General features: G+C 46.0%; 1 protein-coding gene across 3 annotated transcripts in view; it reads left to right on the top strand.

Moving 5' to 3' along the window:
• LOC142769025 (uncharacterized) overlaps nucleotides 1-23,526 on the top strand; it is a 23,719-nt gene extending 193 nt beyond the window's left edge. The window contains exons 1-3 of one of the 3 annotated variants that reach the window (XM_075871810.1): nucleotides 8,017-8,230; nucleotides 17,416-17,694; nucleotides 23,269-23,526. In XM_075871810.1, the coding sequence (XP_075727925.1) occupies nucleotides 8,205-8,230; nucleotides 17,416-17,694; nucleotides 23,269-23,347 (384 nt within the window). In that variant the 5' untranslated portion in view covers nucleotides 8,017-8,204 and the 3' untranslated portion in view covers nucleotides 23,348-23,526. Of the gene's footprint in view, nucleotides 1-8,016; nucleotides 8,231-17,415; nucleotides 17,695-21,703; nucleotides 21,854-23,268 lie in introns of those variants that run through there. The other 2 variants (XR_012885610.1, XR_012885609.1) reach the window with 2 other exon arrangements.
• The last annotated feature ends 1,891 nt before the right edge of the window (nucleotides 23,527-25,417 follow it).

Genomic DNA, 25,417 nt, shown 5'->3' with positions numbered 1-25,417 from the left:
CGAAAGGCCCCCCTTGCTCCTTTGGACGGCGGTAATTCGTGGGGTGCGCTTTCGCACGTTATGTAGGACGGGGCGCGAGCGCTTTTGATTAGCGCTAATAGGTTCGGTTTTGGGAGTCTGTTCACCCCGTGTACACGCTTCCGCAACGACGGAGAAACGAACGATGTAAATGAGTACTAATGGGGGGACGCGTCGTTGATGTGGAGCGAGGAAATATTATCGAGGGTCACTGCAAAAAAAAAAAAACTTCAGTAAAACTTTTGTGAACAGTTGTTAGTTTGGTGCCAGAGTGTTTCTTTTCGCACCTCTTCTTTCGTTCTTTCGTATCGTTTGTGCCAGAGAAGTTATATTCTTGCTGCACTGTAATGTAGTCACTCGTATATATATATTTATTTATTTATTTATTTATTTATTTATTTATTTATTTACATATACTGCCAATCCCAATTAGGGATTGTTCGTTTTGTCTCCGCCGGCGGCCACAACTGTTTTTTTTTTCTTATTTTGACAGGTGTACCAGTCATTTATCTCTTAATTTCTGTATTTCAATCAGTGAACAAATGGGAGCTATCTGACGAACAGTTGCGTGTCTTTACGAAGGAAAAACTTATTAGCAGTCATTCACTGACACATAGTGTAAGGTCTGACCACAAGCATCCCATACGGGTAAAGGGGGGAGGGGCACTGTTTTTATTCTGGAATTTCGGATGTCTCCATGCACAGTATTAGAAAGATACACACCTCCATTAGCACACAGGTCCCATATATTCGTGTGAAATGGCTGTGATGGTTGCCGGACAACATCGCACGTCGCACACAATAGACTATATATCTTACCAGTCATTTGACAGCAGTGAAAGAAAGGCTGTCAGACCTGGAAAGAGAAGGGGGGTGGATAATAGTTGGATTGCTGAGCTGTTGGGCAGTGTTAAAGGCAGTGTGACAGGTCCTGCATCAGCATAGACTCTAGGAGTCAGATCGATATTTATAAAGAAGCACACGCAGCAACTGTCTTGCCAACTCCGCTGTCCTGACCACGTCAAAAATAGTGCTTGATTACTTTGAGTAACCTCGCGCATGTCTCGTTCTTGTGGGAAGCCAACTAAAACACAAAGCTGTTGTTGCGTACGTCTACGACGAAATTTTGCACTCATAGATGGTTAATGAATGCGTTTTGGAGCGTCTTAAATCGCGCCTAAATACAGTATACCTACTGGTTTCCAATGCGCCCAACAATGTAGCGTATAGGTGACTACAGTGCATCAGAATGGTTTGATCGGCAGATTTTTTTTTACCCTACTTGTTTCTTAAGTCATCTTCGCGATGTTCGTCCAACCACCGTTAAAGCTGGTGCTTTCTTTTTAATGCCAATTAGCACAACACACGACCTTTCCTTAGCGTGGCATGGCTGTGACTAAACGCAGAACTGCGTCTGTGGCAATGACCGCGAGCCTGGAGCAGGAGCACCTGTGTCTGTAATTAGGCTCGTTGTCAGGTGTTTCTCTTCCGCGCTCAGCGTTAGAAGCGTTGTTGACATTGTTTTCCTGGTATTTGTTTTCTTGTTTGTGCGGCATCAGGTTGAATTGTTGCTGGAGCAGTTCACTTGAGTGTCACCGTATCACGGTCAGTGCCACGGCCTTTCTCACGCATTCTTGTAGAGCCATAGGTAACGTACGCTCGAAATACGTCTGCTGAGAAACACAAAGTAACGGTGGAACTGCATGTATACTTCGACCGGCAAGGCTGCTCATTTCTCTGAAGTTCGGTTTTCATTCGCATCTTAGAGGTTGACATGGTGTTCTCATGAATGAGAAACAAGCCGAATATCTCTCTTTTCGAATTTAGCTTTGACTGCTGCGCTTGTGTCTGTAGGTGACGTCACTAAGTAAAAGTAAAACCGGTAACTTCGGTGTGGTTTTTTTATCTGCTTGTTTAGCTACTTGTGATAACTCAGTGAGCATTATGTTCATTCATTGATGCTGTTCTTTTTATTCGCGTACTTTATAATAGTTCTTTCGTTACATTGTTGTCATCGTTATGGCTTGCGCATACAGTCCTACAGCCTTTCCATATGGTCATGGTAACCTTAATCGCCTCTGCAGGATCTAACTGAATGTCCTTGTTTCTTCGCTTCCGTAGTTACACTGAAACTACTTTTAAGTTGCGCTGTTAGTGTATTCAATTATGTCCTACCAACTTGCCCAGGTTTGCACGCTTCATCACATCTGCAGGACCGTTCATTCTCTTTCTCTCTTTCCGTGTGTTAGCTGAGCGGGCATTTCTCAAGGCGCATAAGTTTGCTCCTCGACCATCGCTTAACTCGATCCGACTCAAAACTAACGAACACTTCGTAATACTAATCGTATGTCAAGGTACTGTGTGACTTGCCGCCCTGATTCGCCGTGACAATAAAAAGCCAGCGCGAAACATCAGAGACAGATAGACAAGACTCTAGAAGAGGAAGAGAACAACTTTAATATGTACAAATACCAGACAGGCCAGAACCTCAGGGCGCCGTAGGTAACATAAGGGTTAATATCACTGTCTGCCGGTCTGGGTGGTGCCCTTATTCCAAGGCCCCACTTGTACTAGCCAGCCCTTCAGCTCTTCGGATCAGTCCTGGCTTATCTTCTAGGGCCGAGCTAGACAGCAGCGCCTCCTATTCATCTCATGTGCCATTTGTGTCGTGCTCTTCCCCGTGCTCTGCACACTCCCAGGTGATATGAAAAAAGTGTCGGTGGGGCTCGGGAAAGATGTCTCTGTGCGCCGTGGAGCAGACCAGGTGGAGAGTGTACAGATTCATGTAAGTGTTCGTTTGTAGCCTTCGTAGCACGGTCGCTTCCGCAACGCTGAGCTTGCCGTGTGCAGGAGCATAGATCTGTATTTTTTCCGTACAATATTTAAGGATTGTTGCATAGCAAGGGTCTAGGGCAATAGGGTCCTCTACTGCAAAATCTAGGTTGGCTTGGTGGTTGGTAAATCCTCGAGCTACCTCATCTGCATGCAAGTTCCCAGTGACGATCTCATGCCCCGGTGCCCTTGTTACAGTCTGGATGCACTTCACTGTGGGGTCCCATTTATTGACCAACAATATCCGGAGCGTGTGTGCTCCAAACACTTAATCACAACAGTTCATTGAAATGAACATACTAGAAGCCGTGATTAACCAACCACGCTGTCTCAATTGGTTCTCCAAGAGGTCACAGCACAGGCGCCTTCAACAACATAGCCCAATACGTGTGCGTGTAGAAAGCTCAGTTTATTGAAAACGCAACCGTTACGTATGGAACAACAGTGTACTCAAAAACTGAAGAGGTACACGTCAGTACTGGGGAGTGGGTGAATAAATTTGTGACGCGAAGAGCTGATCAGGTCCTACTTATACTCCAGTGCCGCAAAGAAGGTTGTGTCAAACTGGAAAAAGTATCTGTCACGGACGGCTATTTTTAGCGACACCGCGTCACGGCAATTAACGGGCGCCGTACTCCCCGACTGACCGTGAGAAACGGCGGCGCATGAAAGGGATCTGAGGAGGGCAAAACGGGGTGCTCTTCTTAGAACGTCGCCGCCGACAGTTAATCCTTTTGTAACTGTGGCGACGTCTGCAAGGTCGTAGAAGGCCGCGGTATACCCCGAACAAGGATGAGACTACAAAACGCCCGGCTGAGAGCCAAACGTTTGACCGTTCCCTAGGAGAAAAGCGTGGGAAACGCTCTAGTGGCCAAGCCGTATGACAACAACCCGACAGGTTGTCACTCTCGCTAGTTGCGGGCCCTCTCCCAATTAAAAAGGGGTGGGGTCAAAATATTTTTGGGGTGGAGTTTCCATTAATGAAACGCGCATGATTGGACCCATGTAGAGGTCTCTTGTCCCCAAGGAAGAGAACGAGGAGACACGAGGGGGATTTAAGCGCAGGATTTTGCCCTGCTAGCCAGACTAGTCGCTGACAAAGATGATGTAGAAACAGATCAACAAGCATCTCTTCTAGAAGTGTTTAGTGTGCCTCTGTATCGGCTGGCCACCTAAATTTAGCCGTTCGTCTAGTTGTGACGCGATATTAACGTCTGCAACGTAGACATCGGGACTTCGCCTCGAGTTAGCTCAACCTGCTCGAAGTCACCTGCAAGCACTAGCCTCCCGGAGCCACCAGCGTTGCAACACCGCCGACATCGCAGTCGTGCCAGAACTCTCTTCGACTTCTCGCATCCGATCGTCGGGGACACAACGCTGCCGGTCATCACACGTATGCCTTCACCTGTTTATATCTTCGAACTTTCTCCTCCGTCGTTCTATTTTTGTTAGTTGGTGTAGTTGTAATAGTTCTCTCTCGTAAGCTGATTTATTGTTTCTGTTATATATTTCTTTAGTTGTATCAAGTGTCGATGTATTTTGTTAGTTGTATTGAAGTGTTGTATCAGATCCCGTGTGCTGCAATATCACTAGAGTAAAGTAGTTTTGTTTGCCCACGTCTCTGATCTTTTCACTGTCTCTGCTTGCGTACGGAACGAACCAACCTGCTGTCATTCCCGTCGCCGACTTCGCGCTGGCGACGCTAGAGTGGCAGCTTGTAACAGTATCACTAGAGCCCCGCCCTTTCCTTTTCATCGGTCGAGTCTGAAAGACAATCGGAGCAGAAGATGAATCAATGACGTTATTCTCACAAAGATCTGCCATTAGTGCCGGCTTTCAGGGCAGTAAGTGGAAGCGCGCGGAGGAGGAGGAGTGGCACGCTCTTGATCGGATGTGGGTAAGTGTGGTAAACAGTCATTTTGTGGTCTCTATCTCATGGCAGTGAAAATGTCGGTGGCGGTGGAGGGTGGGGGCAGGGGTCTGGTGCGCACTCCCTGCCTACGCCACTGCTTCATGGATAGGGTAAAGATGAGAAGTAAACAGATCTTAGAATGCAACGTCACGGGCCCTTGATGGCTGCTATCTTTTTTTATAAATATGGCTGATTCCTCCGTCATATGATTCGGTATAACACGAAAGCAAAACGTGTCCCTGCTGAGTAGTTGAATGTTTAATGCGCATTGACATATGTAAGCGTGCACAATATCTATTGGTGTTTGAAATCTTTAGCAGCTTTTAACGTGGATGCGTTCACGTTGACGCTTAGTAATACATCGCCTTTCCGACGGCTAACGTTCATGATTATTGGTTAAAAAAACTCTTCTGGTCGTAAATGAAAGACCGGGGCGCAGTGGATAGCGTGCCCGGAATCTTGTCCCAAACCGAGATTTGGTGAGTTCAACAACAAAACTTTTTGTCTTTTGGCAGTGTGTATTTCTTCTACGTCATTTCCGTGACGAAAATACGTCACTGAAGTCTTTACGAACCACGGCATAGAACACTTTCGTGTTAAAAAACATGTGCACACACATCCATGTGCATTAAAAAATGAAGTGAGAGGTCCGACTAATGAAAGGCACGAAGCGGAATTGGCAAGGCACCCTTCATCTCCCCCTACATGCAAGCCTATGGCCTTCAGGATAGCAATCATGGTTGCAGAACGGTTACTGCGGTGTAATTCTTGCAGCCATTCGTCCAGAAAACGTGAATGCCGAGAAAGGTCGTGTGGAAGATTCTCGAAGGACAGATGCTGACGATCCGTTGTTGCGTTAATGGCAACGGAGGCGGCAGAGCGGAGCCAGGGTACATCCCCGTGACGCACGAAAACGATGTCGCGGTGCAGCAACGCGAGACGCCGACGTACGATGCAGGGGAGCTTCAAGCGGGATAGCTTGCCAACACAATATAGCAATCTCTAATGCGTGGGGAGTCTAACTCATGAAGCCTTGTCTCCGTAAAGGCTCGTTCACACCCACTACTATCACCGGTCAAGGGACCTGTTTAGTCGCAAAGCCACGGGCTACAAATGGTCCCATTGGTCGCAAAGCGACTGCTACCACTTGTATACCACATGTAGCTACCACTTGAGTGCGCAGCTCTTTGAGCAGCAACTATAACAGGCTGGCAACACTGGTGATATGTGCAGTGCATCGGTGTTGGCTGAAAGTTTCTTGAAAGAACATTCATTTTAAGATGTTGGCGCGGATGCATGCCAAGGTATCGACGTCTGTTCGAGAGACGTATGAGTATGGTAGACCACGTGTGAACACAACTGCGTTCCATGTACAGTAGCAACGACAGCAACTAATTGTTAATTTGTAACACATTCAAAGGAATGATTACCTTCCTTTCGGGGATCTCTTGATGCACAATGGAGTATCCTGCTAATATACCTTCTTACCGGCTAATAGAATATTGATCCCTATTCTTATAATTGCCCGTACATTGAAACCTTATTTAGCGTCCAAATGACTCCTACAATGTCATGCACAAGCCTTAAAACATGCACCTGATCATAGCGTGAAATAGCCCACCGACACTACGACTGATCTGTTTCTTTACCATCATTTGTGACTGATCTGTTTCCTCAACATTACAGTGTTCTATATCCACTACAGGACTAGAACTCTCCCTGTGATTTCCAGTTGAGCTTGTCTTGCGATAGCTGATTTTCTTTTGTTCCTACGAACTTCATCATCTTAATCAGCTTCCTGCAAGCGTCGACTGCATTTACCACCCCCTTCCGCATCTACTGCCGATATCACTAATGATTTATTGTAGATGTAGATGTAGATTCTAAACTTGTGGCTCACATTCGCCCCGATGGATCTGCCGAGAATCGGGTAGCTTAGCAAAAAAACAAATGCATATATATAAATACTGTCGAAAAGAAAATTAACAGAGATATTGATTTCTTTGTAAAGTATCCTTGAGAAAAAAATTAGATGAGTTAGTTCCTACTGGATTAGCAATATATGAATATCAAAGAAAATTTCTCTATAGCCTACATTGATTAAATGAGAACCTTTTGTTATTGAGCTCAATAAGCAAATCTCTTAGGTTGAACAATGAAATGTATATAAAAATAAGCACACGTATTTGTATGTGCAGGAACATGCGCATGATACAACGAACATGTGTCAAAGGTATGATGAACTCCCCCCCCCCCCCCTGAAAAATTGTTTCCGCTGCTGATAAGACATGCACGAGAGGTGTCCGAGAGGGATGTCGAACGACTCATGAAACAATGACACCAAGACAAAGTGGCAAAGAGCGGAAATCTCAATAAAAAGTAGTTTCGACGATTCAAGCAGTCAAAGATCAATCAGAGCTATACGGGAACCAGCCGTGAGGCCCAGGGCCTGATGCCAATGGAAGGTAAGTTCGCTTCTTGACTTACGACAGGAGTTAATTTAGCTCATCTTGCATTATATCGCAGATAACCTTGCGAGACTGTCTTTTTCAGTTTGGCACTTTCGTCAATACTCATATTGTAGACGGTGTTAATGCAATGTAACTTTTATTATTTTTTCACGTTTACGCATCGATTTTTTGGTGGTGACATTGATATGAGTATGGTATTACAAATGCTACAGAAAATATTGAAGTCGATGGAGCCATTGAGTACCATGGGTTTCTGCACGTGAGAAAGGTAAGGGTGAATATAATTTTAAAGTGACTTAGAGTTACACAACATTATTGAGCCGATTTAAAGTGCGCTTAACTACGCACGGTCATTTTCTGTTGGGCGATGTTCGCGTTCGACAAAACAAAACAAGAAACTCAGTGTTGATGCCTTCGAATAGTCATATACATTGTAGAAGCCTTCTCATCGTGTTCGTTCATACTATGCATATGCTAAATACTGATTTCTTTCACGTTAGCGAAAGTTGTTGCGTTGATTCCAACTGTCACGGAAACGAATCACCAAAAGGCATTCAAGTAACAGCAAACTGTCTGCGACGGGCTGTTTTTATTTTTTTTATTGCAATAAAGACTTGTTTTTAAGGCATAATATTTTTGTGTTAAATGTGTGCTGTTAGGCCGGTGTTGTGTATGAAGTGAACTAGTGTCTTGTGGAGTCTGTGATTATGTATCCAGCAATTGTAACTGGCCGTGTCGCTGTAGCGAAGGCCGGCTTGAGCGAGATGACGGGAGCGTTCTGGCTGCAACCCTTTACACGTCGATAAAAGGTGGTATGTATCTGCTTGCATCGCAGGAGTAGGAAAATACGGACACGTATCGCCAACTCGTAAATGTGACCAGTTCCATGACGATATAACAGCCGGTGTAAGGGCCACCCCTGCCCGAAGCCTCCAACGACGTGCTGTTGCACTCCGCGTGAAATCGTATTAATGGTAATACTTCAACGTCATTCACGGTGAGTGATAAGCATGCATGATGCTATCTAGGAAACGAGACGAGAAATGGACATTCGTTTCTCTCGCCTTCTTTTCTTTCTCGCCTTTTCTTGTCTCGGTTACGCGTGACTAGTGAAGAGAGTGCGCGCGTGCCGCTCCTTCAGTCCGGCCGTGGTTAGAGTAAACCCCGTATTCACAAACGCTCCTTCACTCAAGAAGTCTCCTCGACTTGACAAAGTCGATGGGAGCGCCATCTCTTGGCAGAACAAGTCACTGCATATCGGCAATATTCTGCGGCGATTCTTGAGAAGTGCAGCGTCAATTTCAGTCGAGCAGCGGCGCAATGCTCAACTCAGTCAAGTGAAGGATGGAATTCGAGTCGAGGAGCGTTTCTGAATACGGGGGTAAGAGTAGCTTCGCCTCTGAAGAAGCTGAAGCCCAACTTGAAAAGCCTCCTCGAACAAAACACACGCCATGCCGGCTTTTTGAGCCAAGATGTAGGAAATGCGAATTGTCACTGTACAGTCGAAAAGTGGCGACAGTCGAGCTCGTGGAAACACTTGATACCATAGGGGTTTTAAAGACACCGCTGAAACCTCAGGGCTGCTATTTAGGGATTAATATGTACTTTCTGGTTACGTCCTTCAAACACGGGGTTATATATATATATATATATATATATATATATATATATATATATATATATATATATATATATATATATATATATATATATATATATATATATATATATATTGTAGCGAAGCCTCCGAACGCTGAAATGGGTCGAACTCTTGAGTACCTTCTAGTGGGGCTACCCAACAAGGACGCCGCTCGCGCTGGGAGCCCGTGCTTGGCTGTGACTGTCGCCATTACATATTCTCGCTCGTTGCCGGCTAGTAAACGCCTTAACAATTTGGTGGAGGTGCTGCGATCCCTGTCTATGCCTTTGGAGCTACGATCACGTACCCTGCCATCTACTATGTACCACGACGCTTCTCAGCAAACGCCTCCTCCAATGCCACCCCCTTGTCCCGGTGTCCCCAGAATCCGCGATCCACCCATCTTCACTGGCGCTGATGGCACTGACGTGGAGGACTGGCTCGCTATTTACGAGCGCGTGAGCGTCCCCAACAAATGGGACGAGGACGGCAAGCTGACCAACTTGGTATTCTACCTTACGGGTGTTGCCAGTTTGTGGTATAACAACCACGCGTCCGATTTTGCCACCTGGTCCGATTTCAAGACCGCAATCATCAACGTCTTCGGCCGCCCTGCTGTTCGCAAGCTGCAAGCCGAGCAGCGCTTGCGTGAACGTGCTCAGGAGGCTGGTGAGTCATTCACGAGCTATATTGAAGACGTCCTGGACCTATCCAACAAATCTAATCCCACCATGTCCGAGTCTGAAAAGATCCGGAACATCATGAAAGGCATTGACGATGATGCCTTCACGATGCTGCTCGCCAAAAACCCCGGCACAGTGGCTGAGGTCATCACACTGTGCCAGAGCTACGAGGAGCTCCGCCGGCAGCGTTCGATGACCCGACGCTCCCCACCACGAGCTGCAACGCTTGCTGGCTTGGAGGCCAGTTGGGACCAAGTGGCGTTGATGGCAGAACTAAAGTCCTTCATCCGTGAGGAAATCGCACGTCAGTTCTCGCTCCTGCCCTTCGCCCACCAACCGACTGTTCAACAATCGCCTACTACCCTTCTCCCTCCCATCCGTCGAGCGATTGAACAGGAGATAGCGGAGGTAATGCCTGCGTACCACCCCCCACAGCCTCCGGCTCCTGCGCCCCTGAGTTACGCGCAAGTGGTCGCCAGGCCGCCCCAAGTCGTTCCAGCAACCACCCCTCTGACTTACGCCGAAGCTGCCGCTCGACCTCCGTCCTTTGCAGCGGGTGTTCCCGCTACGTATGTTGACGTAACCCCTCAGCCTCAGCTTCAGTCCACCATGCAGCCACCGTTCCGTCCATCAGCCCTTGCGACGTGGGTGAGACCTACCCCGGTGAACAGATGGCGCACACCCGACAACCGGCCCATCTGCTTTGCGTGCGGTTACGCCGGTCACGTGGCCCGTTATTGCCATCGCGTACAGCCGGCTCCAATTTCTTCACCTGTTGCTGGCCAACTCAGCCGTCCTTATCGCGAAGAACCGCCGTCTATGCCACCTCGATCTCGCCCAGGTCCATCTCGACGATCGCCGTCTCCACGACGTCGTTCCCTGTCCCCCATGCGGCCAAGTGCGGCAGCTCATGAGCGGGAAAACTAGTCGTCGCAGTCCCAGAGGCAAGGACTGCGACGCTATCGCAATGTGAAAGCCCTCAGAGCAGCCCCTCGAATGTCATTGACGTGTTTGTGGACGGTGTTTGTGCATCGGCGCTTATTGACACTGGAGCTGCCGTATCAGTTATGGACGAAAAACTCTGCCGCTTACTTCGAAAAGTGACGACGCCACTTTCTGGGTTATCCCTCCGTACTGCAAGTTTGCACCGCATTTATCCTACAGCAGGGTGCACAGCTCGCGTTGTCATCCAGGACGTTCTGTATGTCGCCCAGTTCATCGTCATTCAGGCATGCTCTCATGACGTCATCCTGGGGTGGGACTTTCTCTCCCGCCATGACGCCGTCATCCATTGTGCCGCCGCCGAAATTGAGCTCTCACCCTTCTCGCATTTGACGCCAGAAGACAGTCCCCCGACACTGAGCAAGATTCTTACGAAAGACGATACAACAGTGCCTCCAAACTCGACGACGGCTGTGTCTGTCTACTGCGCTGGTCTCTCCGACACCATTGGACTTGTTTCGCCATCTGACCGCGCTTGCAGCAGGAGAGGGTTGCTGGTACCTTTCGCGACCGTGCAGGTCAACCAGGGCAACACTGCTATTTTTGTAACCAACCCGTCCCCGTATGCTGTTACCTTGCTTCGAGGGGAATGTCTCGGCAGAGTGGAACCAGTCGACGACGCACAAGTCCTGGACGTACCCGATGACACGCGCGGTCCCAGGTCGTGTACCATCAATGCTGTTTCCACTTCTGATTCGTCATCTGCTGATGTATTTGGCCCCTCCATCGCTAACAACCTTACGGCCGTACAGCGTTCCCAACTTCTGGACCTGTTGCAAGAATATCGTTCTTCTTTCGATGTCGGGCGAAGTTCTCTCGGTCGCACGTCCGTTGTTACGCATCGCATCGACACTGGTGCCCATCCACCTTTACGGCAACGTCCATATCGCGTGTCGCCTGCTGAACGTCGAGTAATTAATGATCAGGTTGACGATATGCTCCGACGCGATGTTATTCGGCCCTCGGACAGTCCATGGGCGTCTCCTGTTGTTCTTGTTGCGAAGAAAGACGGTTCTGTGCGGTTCTGTGTGGACTACAGACGGCTCAATAAGATCACTCGCAAGGATGTTTATCCACTGCCACGCATCGATGACGCGATTGACAGCCTTCATGGAGCCGATTTTTTTTCTTCTCTCGATCTGCGCTCGGGGTACTGGCAAGTACCCTTGGCTGACGACGCTCGACCAAAGACCGCCTTCATCACGCCAGACGGCTTGTACGAGTTCAACGTCATGCCGTTTGGTCTATGTAATGCACCTGCGACCTTTGAGCGCATGATGGACACCGTTCTGCGCAACTTGAAATGGTACACGTGCTTGTGTTACCTCGACGATGTCATTGTCTTTGCTCCGGATTTCTCCACGCATCTCCAACGTCTGAAAGAAGTTTTCGCACGTGTGAGCAATGCCGGCTTGCAACTAAATCTGAAAAAGTGCCGCTTTGCAGCACGGCAACTCACCATACTGGGGTACGTCGTGTCCAAAGACGGCATTCTTCCTGATCCTGCCAAGCTTCAGGCCGTGGCCGAATTCCCCAAACCTGCATCTGTCAAAGAACTGCGTAGTTTCGTGGGCCTGTGCTCCTACTTCCGACGCTTCATACGAAATTTTGCCACGATCATATCACCGCTGACGAAGCTCCTTGGAAGTAACGGGCCCTTCAATTCATGGTCATCCGAGTGCGACGACGCGTTCGCGAAGCTCCGCCATTTGTTGACGTCGCCTCCCATTCTACGCCACTACGACCCTACAGCCCCAACGGAGGTGCACACAGACGCCAGCGGCGTAGGCCTCGGCGCTGTCCTGGCGCAGCGAAAACCCGGATTCCCTGAATATGTCGTAGCATATGCAAGCCGTACGCTCACGAGAGCCGAGAAAAACTACACCGTCACGGAGAAAGAGTGCCTGGCGATCGTCTGGGCTCTTACAAAGTTTCGACCTTATTTGTATGGTCGCCCATTCGATGTCGTCACCGACCATCATGCACTATGCTGGCTTTCTTCATTGAAGGATCCCTCAGGCCGTCTCGCCCGTTGGGCTCTTCGCTTACAAGACTACGACATCCGCGTGCTGTACCGCAACGGACGCCAGCATGCTGACGCCGACGCCCTCTCGCGCTCCCCTCTGCCTGAAGGTGATGTGCTCTGCTCAGTATCCGCGGCTGCTGTTTATGCCATTGATGTTGACATCATCGCTACCGAACAGCGAAAGGATAATTGGATCGGCACGCTCATCGACATGCTCTCTGATCCATCCGCAACGCCATCCACGCGTGCCTTGCGTCGTCAAGCTCGCCATTTCACCATCCGTGACGGCCTTCTACACCGACGCAATTACGACGCCGACGGCCGGCAGTGGTTACTCGTGATACACCGCAGTCTGCGGTCAGAAATATGTGAATCCTTCCATTCAGATCCGCAATGCGCGCACTCTGGGGTATTCAAGACCTACCATCGCATTCGACAACGCTACTTTTGGCGCGGCATGTACCGCTATGTGCAGCAGTTCGTTCGCTCTTGCCTCACTTGCCAACGCCGTAAACCGTCAGTCCACATGTCGCACGCCGGTCTGCAACCGTTACCTTGCCCTGACCGTCCCTTTGGGCGCGTAGGTATCGATTTGTACGGACCACTTCCTCTGACGTCGGCTGGTAACCGCTGGGCCATCGTTGCCGTTGATCATTTAACGCGATACGCCGAAACCGCCGCTCTCCCTGCGGCTACTGCGCGCGATGTTGCGTCCTTCCTGCTGCATCGATTTATACTGCGCCACGGACCACCCCAAGAGCTTCTCAGCGATCGAGGCCGTGTCTTCTTGTCGGAAGTCGTCGAAGCCATTCTGACGGAGTGCCATTCTGTCCACCGCAAAACTACTGCTTACCACCCACAGACGAATGGCCTCACCGAACGCTTTAACCGCACCCTCGGCGACATGCTTTCTATGTACGTCGCTGCCAACCACACTAATTGGGATAATATACTGCCTTTCGTCACCTACGCCTACAACACCGCCCCTCAGAGCACGACTGGTTTTTCACCTTTCTACTTGCTGTACGGAAGGCACCCGTCGCACACCATGGACACGATACTCCCGTACACGCCGGATCCATCTGAGTGTACACCGATTTCCGAGACAGCCAGGCTTGCTCAAGAGTGTCGCGAGCTTGCCAAGACTTTTACAACGCAAGAGCAAGAGCGGCAGAAGAGTATTCGTGATGGCTCCACCACTTCTGAGCCCACGTTCCTTCCTGGTGCGCTTGTATGGCTCTCGATCCCGACATCTGCAGCTGGCCCCTCTTCCAAGCTACGTCCAAAATACGAAGGCCCCTACCGTGTCATCGAGCGCACCTCACCCGTCAACTATCTCATCGAACCCGTTGAACAATCTTCGGACATGCGCCGCCGTGGGCGAGACATCGTCAACGTGGAGCGCCTGAAGGCTTATTATGACCCGCTCATAGTAACGAGCTGTTAGGTCGCCAGGCGGCTCCCTCTTCGACCCCGGGGTAATTGTAGCGAAGCCTCCGAACGCTGAAATGGGTCGAACTCTTGAGTACCTTCTAGTGGGGCTACCCAACAAGGACGCCGCTCGCGCTGGGAGCCCGTGCTTGGCTGTGACTGTCGCCATTACATATTCTCGCTCGTTGCCGGCTAGTAAACGCCTTAACAATATATATATATATATATATATATATATATATATATATATATATATATATATATATATATATATATATATATATATATATATATATATATATATATATATATATATATATCCCGCTCGTGAGCGGGCGCGTGAGGAGATACCGAAGCAGCAGGGCAGCAGTGGTAGAACGAGGGTTGTGGCGGCTACCGGCCCGTCACGGCGCGCAACCTGTCACGACTCGTCATGAACCACAATTTTCGCAAGATAGTAAGAATTTAGTTGTTGCCTGCATACATCGCTCTCCGTCGTCATCTGTCGTGGAGTTCTGCGTAGCTTTAGGAGAGGCGTTGAAAACTCTGTCATTAGAAGGAAAACGGGTGATTATTTTAGGAGATATGAATATCAATCTTCTTGATGACACCAACGCAAATGTTTCTGAATACATTTCCTGCTTCAGTGGGTATGGCTACGAGTGCCTCATCACTGCACCAACTCGTGTTCCACTTCATGGCAATGGCACTATTATAGATCACATTTTGTCTAACCTCATTAGTCCTCCTGAAGCAGCTGTCATCGAGGTGCCTGTCACAGATCATTATCCCATTTATGCAAGCATAGGCATCTCCAATAATAATAAAATAATTCGATGCTTCAAGAATATCTTCAATACTGCATCATTCATTAACATCATCGGGCAGTGTGATTGGTCGGCAGTTAAGAAATGCAATAATGCTGAAATGGCCTACCAACAATTTTCCTCTATCATTTCAAATGCAGTCACAGCCGCTTCACCATTAGTAGTAAGCAGAACAAAGTACCTTGTCCCAATTAATCCGTGGTTGACACATAACCTGTTAAAATGTCTGCGGAAAAAAGATAACTTATACAAAAAGACGAAAAAGTGCCCTTGCAATGTTCACCTTCAAAAGCACTATAAAGAATATTCAAACACATTAGGAAAGTTACTTAAAGCCGCTAAATGAATGTATTTCGAAGATAAAATAAAGCGAACCGGAAATGACGTTAAACAACAGTGGAAAACTGTAAACAATTTTCTTGGTAGAACTGCGGTACATTCAGATATAACCTTGATTCACTCAGAAAAAAGTGTGATCGATAACCCATCTGATATAGCGAACTCTTTCAATGACTCATTCGGCATTGTTATTCCTCAGTCGACAGCACCCCTCGAACACACTTGTTCACGATTACCACATTCATTCTTCCTTTATCCGACGTCACCCGAGGAAGTGTTCACCGTTATCAATAGTATTAGGAATACAAGCGCTGGTCTCGATAAGTTCTTTGCTGCCGACATGAAACTGATAGCTCATTTAATCTGTGATGCATTATGTCGTAATTTAAATCTTGTATTTGGAACTGGGTTCTTCCCTACATCTCTGAAAAAAGCAAAAACTATTCCCGTTTTTAAAAAAGGCGACAAGCGTTTAATCTACATTTACCGGCCTATAGCAATTATTTCATTCTTTAGTAAGGTCATAAAAAAGCTTTTTGTGGGACGTTTACAGTGATATCTAGACAAGTTTCACATTCCTTTTAACAAACAGTTCGGTTTCAGGCCCGGTTACTCAACTGAACTCGCCATGATATCGCTAACAGAGGAAATTAAATATGCTATTGACAGCGGTAGTGTTGTTGGAGGCGTTTTTCTTGACCTTTCAAAAGCATTTGATTCTATTTCGCAAGACATTTTATTTCAGAAACTAGAATCAATTGGTGTATCTGGCGTCCCACTAGAACTAATTCGTAACTATCTGCGTGATCAAGAACAGGTGGTATATGTGTCCGGTACGTTTTCCAACCCTAAAACCATAAGCATCGGCGTTCCACAAGGTTCAATTTTGGGCCCGCTTTTATTTTTAATTTATATAAACAATCTCCCTCAATGTCTATCATATTCGTCCTGTATACTCTATGCGGATGATACCACTATATTAACTACAGATAAAGACGTTGACTCGATGTTGTTTAAACTAAATATCGACCTGATAAATATCGTTAAATGGTTCAATAAGAATAAATTAAACATAAATGCTAAAAAGTCAAACTTCGTTGTATTTTCGTCACCTAATCGAATTATACCTAGGAACCCCTCTGTCTTCGTAAGCGATACTCAAATTCATTCTACCTCTAGTACAATGTTTCTCGGGGTCAAATTAGATGAACATTTAAAGTTTAATTCACATGTTTAGAGCTTACGCGGAAAGCCGCATATGCTATTCGAATATTTCTAAAAGTTTGCTCGTTCTTTCGTTTTGAAATATTGTTGTCACTTTACTACGATTTCTTTCACAGCAACATAATCTATTGCATTTCATCATAAGGAAATACGTATGCCACTCATTTATCAGCCATCCAACATCTTTTAAACCAAGCATTGAGAATAATAACGTTCAGTGGCTTCATGTCCAATGCATCATCCTTACTTTGTTCGCATGGAATTTTATCAGTTCAGAAGCTGGCTAAATATTTTCTCGGCATTTTTATTTACAAATATGTGAATGGAAAACTTCCGATTCCTTTACTACACTCAAGTCAGTTTCCTCAAGCGTCATCGACTCGTTTTGCAAAGGCTTAATAACTTCCTTTTACCCAAACCTAGGACTAATTATGGCAAGTTTACCACAAAATTTTTATGTTTCCCTGTGGAATTCTTTACCTTTGGAGATCAAAAATAGATCCCTCGAAATGTTTAAAAAAGGCTTGCGTTCGCACTTATTAAATTCTTAATGCATGATATTATATGAATTGAATGTTATTGCATTTTTCTGTTAGTTTTTTGTGCTCATCGATACACCTTGTATAACTTATGTTCGCTATTTCGTGTTTATCTGTACATTTTGTATATCCTAATTTTTCTATCCTTACCGTAATATTGCTTGATATTATACAGAGTGAATGTTATTGCATTTTCGTGTTAGTTTTTGCATGCTTAGCTGTACATTTTTGATAACTTACGTTCGCTATTTCGTGCTTATCTGTACATTTTGTATACCTTAAAATTTTCTTTCCTTACCACTCTTTACTATTGCGTTGTATCTCTCATGTATGATTTTATAGGAGGTCTCACTCACAGTCGCGCGACTTTGAGACCTCCTTCTGTATTTGTACATAACACATGCACTTGTATCACTTGTATTTCAATTCTGAATAAACTTCAATTCTGAAAAAAACTTTAAACTTACTGCAGACGACTTCGGGCGACGAGCTACGCCAGACGACGACGGTGCTCGTGGTCACGGTCAAGACATGCTGACGAGTCGGCGTCTACGTGGGTTGCCGAGTCACGGAAGCTGAGGCGAGCTGGGCCGATCTATCGGCTGTTCTCGGGCGTGGCCGAGCACGGATCCGACCAGCCACCGCACAGCGAGCAGCTGTCCCAGCGACGGCCGTGGTGCGACGGCAACTCCGGGACCTTCCCAAATCCAGGAGACGCGGCGACACGTCGGAACATCTCGACGACAGTGGCGTGAGTGGTTGACGACGAGTGGTGCGCGAACTAGATTCGCTGTGTCAGGTCCGCGTGAAACCGTGACTACGTGTTTTAAACCTGCAGAGCAAACTGCACGAGTTAGGAGTGCATGTATGCAGTTTTAGTTCATGTATGTAAGTATGTCCAACTTGTATAAATATATATATATACCGGGTGTTCAAAATTAAGCTTTATGATTTTTTTAAAATTAGGCGCTCGAAGGCACGTGAGAACCACTTGTGCAAATAAGTTAAGCGGCCAGGGGGACAGAAAGTTAGATGATAATTATCGCTGTCAGCAGCCCAATTAACTAAAATTTAATAATTAACTTTTTACTGGCTGCGGTAAGTTGGCATGTTTATATTGAAAAAATGTAGGCAGTGGTGTTTGTACACAGTTTCAGTTGGAAGATTTTTTCTAGCAGGCCTGTGTTCCGAGATATCCGGCTCCAAAGTTTAATTGTCTTTCGCACGATTACGCATGCAAGAGGGTGAGGGTCCGCGCAAAGCTCCTCCCTAAAGTGACGCATCTGTTGCGTGTGGTGTTTAGTGTGTGAAGAGGGTGGAAGCGTAGGCATAGGTGATAGCAATTACCCTTGCCCTCTTCGGCCGGCGAAATCAAAATGTGACAGCGCGGTGCGCCATGAGCCTTACGCATGATCCTGATGAACGCGATAACAGGAGACCATTTTTCGCGACGTTTTTTCGTGACTTTAGATCACACTGAGACATCTTCTTGTGAACGCGTTAGCAGGACCGTCCTGCACTAGGGTGCCTCCGGTTAGAGCACAGCGTCTCTGCATTGAAGGTCTACCAAGGAAATCCACGTGGAGTCCTTTCGAGCTAATATGGCTGCTTCTGGCGTGAGGTATTCTACCAAAGTAAAAGTAGACGTGGTGCTTGCAATGGCTGAAATGAATGGCAACGCTTCGTTAGCAATGGAGCTTTACGCGTCTCGCCACCCACACCGTCCCCTTCCAACAAGGCCCACTTTCACAAACCTGTTTCGACGCTTCTGCACAACAGGCTCTGTCCACCTTCCGAGACGGACCAGGAAGGCAATCGTCGATGAAGACTTTGAAATCGACGTTGTCGCGTGCGTAACCTCGATGCCAGAGCTCAGCATCCGACAGATTGCCGATCAGTGCGGTCGCAGCATCGGAACAGTCACAAATGTTTTAAGAAAGCACAAGTCCCATCCATATCACGTTTACCTTCATCAGGACCTAAATGAGGCGGACTTTGAAAGGCGAGTTGACTTCTGCAATTGGGGCCTCATCAAAACTGATCAAGAAAATGACTTTTTGCACAGAATAATTTGGACTGATGAAGCTCGGTTTTGCCGAAATTATTGGGCACAAGAAAACCCACACTGGCTGAGGCAGCACAAGCATCAAGTTCGCTGGAGTGTGAATGTGTGGTGCGGCATACTCGGGGACAGGATCATCGGACCTCACTTTTTTGAGGACAACTTGAACGGAAAGATGTACACAGAAGAAATATTAGGTGTTGTCATTGATGATCTTGTCTGCAGTCTTTCCCTGAATGACCTGCGCCAAGTATGGTTTCAGCACGATGGAGCACCACCACATTTTTCTACCAGGGCGAAGAACTGGTTGGACAGACGTTTTCCACAACAGTGGATTGGGCGCGCAGGAGCGATGTTTTGGCCACCAAGATCACCTGACCTTTCTCCGCTCGACTTTTTCCTTTGGGGCTACGTTAAAGATCGAGTTTACGTAACAGAGCCCAGCGATGTTAATGACATGAAGGACAGGATAACATCTGCCTGTGCGAGTATTCCTGCAGAAGTACTGCGCCGAGTCATCGAGTCGACGCGACAGCGGTTCATGCTTTGCGTTGCTGCCGAAGGCAGGCATTTTGAACACTTTTTGGGGCATTGACGTCTTGAGAGGTGAAGAGTTTCGATGAGATTTGTGCATGACCGAAATATGCTTATGTAGCAGCAGGAAATATGCGTTAGCAAGGATAAAACTGTTTCAGTTATTATTGGTGGAGTTGTTGCTCTTGTTTCAATAAAAGTTACAGTACTCGGACATCAGCAGTCACGCTATTCGCGTAGCCCAGGCAACGACCACGCATGCTTCTCTAGTGATTATTACGCACGCGCACTGGCATCCAGATTCTCCGCTCGCACCATTATCTCGGCATGGTATCTGCCACTATCGTTAGAGGCTCTGCAGTTGCGTGTTACGACACTGGTTGCAAGCGTTCTTCGATTTTTGATTTCGACGGCCGAAGAGGGCAAGGGTAATTGCTATCACCTATGCCTACGCTTCCACCCTCTTCACACACTAAACACCACACGCAACAGATGCGTCACTTTAGGGAGGAGCTTTGCGCGGACCCTCACCCTCTTGCATGCGTAATCGTGCGAAAGACAATTAAACTTTGGAGCCGGATATCTCGGAACACAGGCGTGCTAGAAAAAATCTTCCAACTGAAACTGTGTACAAACACCACTGCCTACATTTTTTCAATATAAACATGCCAACTTACCGCAGCCAGTAAAAAGTTAATTATTAAATTTTAGTTAATTGGGCTGCTGACAGCGATAATTATCATCTAACTTTCTGTCCCCCTGGCCGCTTAACTTATTTGCACAAGTGGTTCTCACGTGCCTTCGAGCGCCTAATTTTAAAAAAATCATAAAGCTTAATTTTGAACACCCGGTATATATATATATATATATATATATATATATATATATATATATATATATATAATTAAGAATAAAGGAGCACACTGACGAAAATTTGATAATTGTTTACTGTACGTTTCGGCCGTGGCACGGCCTTCGTCAGGATTAACGGAATCCTGATGAATTGGTTAATCCTGACGAAGGCCGTGCCACGGCCGAAACGTAGAGTAAACAATTATCGAATTTTCGTCAGTGTGCTCCTTTATTCGTAATTATATTTGCACCGGACCCCCAGAATTTATATATATATATATATATATATATATATATATATATATATATATATATATATATATATATATATATATATATATATATATATATATATATATATATATATATATATATATATATATATATATGTATATATATATATGTGTGTGTGTGTGTGTGTTTTGATGAGATATATGATTTTATAAGGCATATAATCCAGCACGAAACAAATTCTGTTTTTAACATATATTACCTATAGACAGAAAAAGAAATCACAATTCATAAATTCTGAATTCAAAATTCACAAGCTCCTCCCAGAATTTTTACAAAGGGTTGTTTGCATGCCTAGAGGAGACGGCGTAGTAGAGGGCTGCGGATTATTTTGAACAACCCGGGTTAATTAGCATACACCTAAATGTAAGAATATGCGCCTATAGCATATCGTTTCCATTTAAAGGCAATTTTCATGGTCATATTCAAGCCACCGCAACTCGAATGAGTGGCTAAGCCCTATACCACCAAGACGGACGAATTTCGTAAAGAAATTGGCTAACGTTTTGCAGTGAAAGCATTCTCTTCTTGATTCGAAGATTCAGAGTGATTGTAATGATTCACTCGAAGATATGCCAAAAATATATCGACAATGTATACGCTGCAAGATGGCTCACATCTCAATGTGACAGGAATGCAGTGCGCTTCGTTTTCCGTTGTATGCAGTGCGTTATTTATTACCAAAGTCATTGCGTATTCTGCACATGTAATCATCGTTTAAGCTTTTGTACCTCTAGTGCCCTTAAGTGGCTTAAGGGAATGCGTGTATTTTTCAGCATCATTATTCTTTACTTTCTGCGTGACAAGTACACCTCATGATATGATATATGTCAGGCCTTACCACTGATAGCAATCCTAACCGCGTTAATCTCTTGTGCACATTCCCCAAAGCAATACGTAATTATATCACAAATATTTCTCTCTCGATGATCTGACTGACTTCCCAAGCCGCAGAAACCCGCAAGCGAGACCTATAAATGAATCTTTGACATGCATTGAAAGGCAGACAAGGTCTGCTTTAGTATAAAAAGAGACGCAACTCCCACAACACAGCAACCATCGCTTCATTTTTTAGAAGAACGCCTCACTGTGACAACGATGCGCGTCCTAAGCGCTCTTCTTGTCCTCACTGCCATTCTTGCCCTTACTATGCTTGCTTCCTCAGACGCATGTAAGTTCATGTCTTCATCGCCGCTTAGAAGTGGCGTTACTGAATTCAATATTGCAGCTTCAAGCGATGCATGATCAGGGTGGCTGGCGTTGGAGGCGGGGAGGTGATTTAATGCGGACTATGGTTTAGGAACGTGGGATGTGATGCGTGCAGGGTGCATCAAAAGTCACCAGGCCACATTGCCATGAAGATACGTGGCACAGCGGTATGGCCAACTTTTGGAGGACCCTATATGTACGTCTTGCAGAATGGCGCTTGAATATTAGTCACGTTCGCCATGAGATAAAAAATAAACAAGGTGGCGAAAACCATTCAAGCAGCCGATGCATCTGCTCTCCGCTTACGCTACCATCATGGCGACCCTCGCACGCTCTTAGGCGAAACTTTACACATCGGACTGGGGCAGTGTTATCTCCCTTAGACTTCATACAGATTCTCACCACGAAACCGACAGAGACGGTCAAAGTGTGCCTTGAGTGCCCATCGTATGACTTCAGTCGCAATAATCTGATACCATGATCATAGCTGTACCGGTCGAATCCTGTACTATATTCGGAACTTCTTTTTGCCAGGAAACGGAAGAACAGTGCCTCGCCGTTGCCAAGTTTCCAAACAAGGCACCTACATACGCTGGCGTTTGCATAGGATATGGTTACTCACTTAGAATATGGTCACTCAGTTGTAGGGGGAACGATAAGAGTACACTGAAGGGCAAAGTTGCTTGCATCCCCTTTTAAGTCATTCGGTATGGATACGGCCCCTAAATCGTGGTCATTACTTTTGGCAGTTGTAGGGGTAACGGTCAGACTACAGTGAAGGGCAAAGTTGCTTGCGTCGGACATTACGTCATTTGGTAAGGATACGATCAGTCACTCATGGTTTTTCTTTTCGGCAGTTGTGGCGGGAACGATAAGGCCACAGTGAAGGGCAAAGTTGCTTGCGTTCCACCTTCAGTCATAAAATGCACGAGTGTCTCGAGTGGTGCACGTTAGAAAACCCCAGGTGGTCTAAATTTCCGGAGCCCTCAACTACGGCGTCTCTCATAATCATATAGTGGTTTTGGGACGTTAAACCCCACATATCAATCAATCAATCGAGTGTTTCGAGTAGTCAATTTCAATGTTTCTATGTGTGTATTTAATTTATTGTAGTCAGTTGTTTCAATAGCATCAGTTGAAAGATAGTTTCATTGTAAAATAGCTAAAGATAAGCATGGAAAACGCAATAGGTCCGTTCCTAAAGTGCTTGTTCAAACTTGGGACATTATTGGTGGAGTTGCCTTATTACTCGGTTTACCACTTCGGTTTACCACGTTCGTCGAAAATTGGATGCGATGTGTTTGTCGTAGAGAACACATCGCTACAGATATTTGCAAACGTACTCACTGTATTCTTTTACCGGTTTTCTTTATTTAGGCTGCGGGGAGAAGCCCATGAGTCGGTGCAGAGCAAGCTTCCCGAGGTGGAGCTGGAACAGCGCTTCAAGAAAATGTGAAAGAATCAACTGGGGTGGTTGCGGAAAGAATGAATGTAACGTCTTCCGTAGACGGTCTGAATGCAAGCTGCGTTGCAAATTTCATCGCTCCAAAACAAGATAACCGGGCTGCGCTGCGTCAAGCCTTCCGGCTCCGTTAGCGGAGTAGCAATAAAATGGTGCGGTACTGTAAGAAATAATGTTGTTATCTTCACGTGACGACACATTACACTCTGCCACCAATGTGCATGCACTGCCATGCTGACAACTTGGTACTTCCCGAATAGAAGCGCACTTTTTAATAGAATGTCGGCATCCACAATGTTACCCTTTTTCATATTACCTGCGGTTACTTTCTGTTCTTGTTTATTTTGTGCCCGAGATATATACAAGCATTTTCAATAACGGAATCCAACATTAGCTCTATAGAAAAGGCAGCACTCTATCATTTTAGGAGTAGACCCTTTTTAAAAATGTAAAGTTAGCTTTCCTGCTATGCGGTTCGAACAACAAATGGCGGCTTGTCACTTAGTGCGAATAGCCTGTTTAAGCGCGGTTTGCCTACGCAATGACGTGGAACACGTCCAATCGCCTCTTTCGATATCAACACTCCCAATAGACAAGCCTCTGCCCGTTAGACTAGGACCACGTCTCCACTTGAAGCACGAGAGGAGCCGCCTTTACTTGTCCAAATATGCAGTGCAGAGAACTTTCTTTGCCCACACCTGCTTGCCTCCTCTGAGAATCCTGTCAGTCACTCTTTTTGACCAGTGGTTAACTAGCCTACGCGCTACGTGTCTGACCCATGTCCATTTCTTCATGATTTCAGCTATGATATCCTTAGCCCCGGCTTGTTCCCTGACCCACTCTGCCCTTTTCATGTCTCTTAAGGTTACCTCTATTATTTTCATGTCCATCACTCCCCGCGTCGTCTTCACTTTAAGCTGGACCCTCTTCGTAAGCCTCCTAGTTTATGCTGCGTAACCCCCATCAATACGATGGTTAGATTACTAGTGGTTAATTAGATGCGGTATTTCTGACGTCATTGTGATCATTTTGCGAATGTCCTACTCGTTGCACATGTGTTCTCGAGCACTTATATTAATTTCTTGGTAAGAAGGGCGCCGCTTTTGAAGATATTGTCATACATCGAGCTTTCACTCTGACATCAATGGTTCTTTGACTTTGTAGTCCCTTCAAGGCCGCTTGCAACGTTAATCATTTAAACCTACCAGTTATTTAGGAACTCTGTCTTTTTTTTGCTATAAGAGATCTAGTCATAAGTCATAAAGAGCGTAATCGTGCGTTTTCAGCTGGGAAAAACAGCCCACAAAAAAAAAAGACGAGTACATAAACATTACACATACGAGTGCGGAACTATAACAATTTATATTTTCGTTGCACTGACCGCCATTTTACATCGCACCAAACTGCGCGCATAATTCTTATTATCCCGCCAAACAAAAGCATCAGGTAGGCCAAATGCATGGTCACTGGTTTGGTGGGTTGATAGGAATGGCGCGCGCGGTTTGGTGCGATGTAAAATGGCGGTCGGTGCAGTGAAGATTTTAGTTGTTACTTCAGCGCTCATTTGTTTACTATGTTTCTGTGTCCTTGTATTCCTTGCACTGTTTTTTCCAGCTGACATTGTACCAACTCACCCGAATCAAAGTCGTGTTCATGTGCTGTGATTGAGAACACAATATATATATATATATATATATATATATATATATATATATAGGCAAAAAAGGGGCGACGAAACTTTCGTGGAAGCGTCTTTACTAAACGTTTTCAGCTGGTAGACCAGCCTTCGTCAGAGTAATGTGACAACAGTTCATACATGGCTTTAAAAGCTCCTTTCAATAACAGGTCAGCGCCATCTGCTCTGGTTAGCATTACAATGCGCATCATAAAATGTCAAGTACTTCAGAAAAAAAGAAAAAAAGACAAAAATACGAAAACCAGAAGGGTACATACATACTAAAGACATAGTTGAAGATTCCCTTACATGTAGAGTGACGTGATACCATGCTTATACGTAGTTAAGAGATGTAGATGTGTAACGACATTGCTTGGCAGCATAAGAAC

Source organism: Rhipicephalus microplus, chromosome 8 (assembly GCF_043290135.1).
Source record: "Rhipicephalus microplus isolate Deutch F79 chromosome 8, USDA_Rmic, whole genome shotgun sequence".
Taxonomy (NCBI): domain Eukaryota; kingdom Metazoa; phylum Arthropoda; class Arachnida; order Ixodida; family Ixodidae; genus Rhipicephalus; species Rhipicephalus microplus.
The sequence above is the reverse complement of the archived record's forward strand: the minus strand, read 5'-3'. Positions and strand labels throughout refer to the sequence as shown.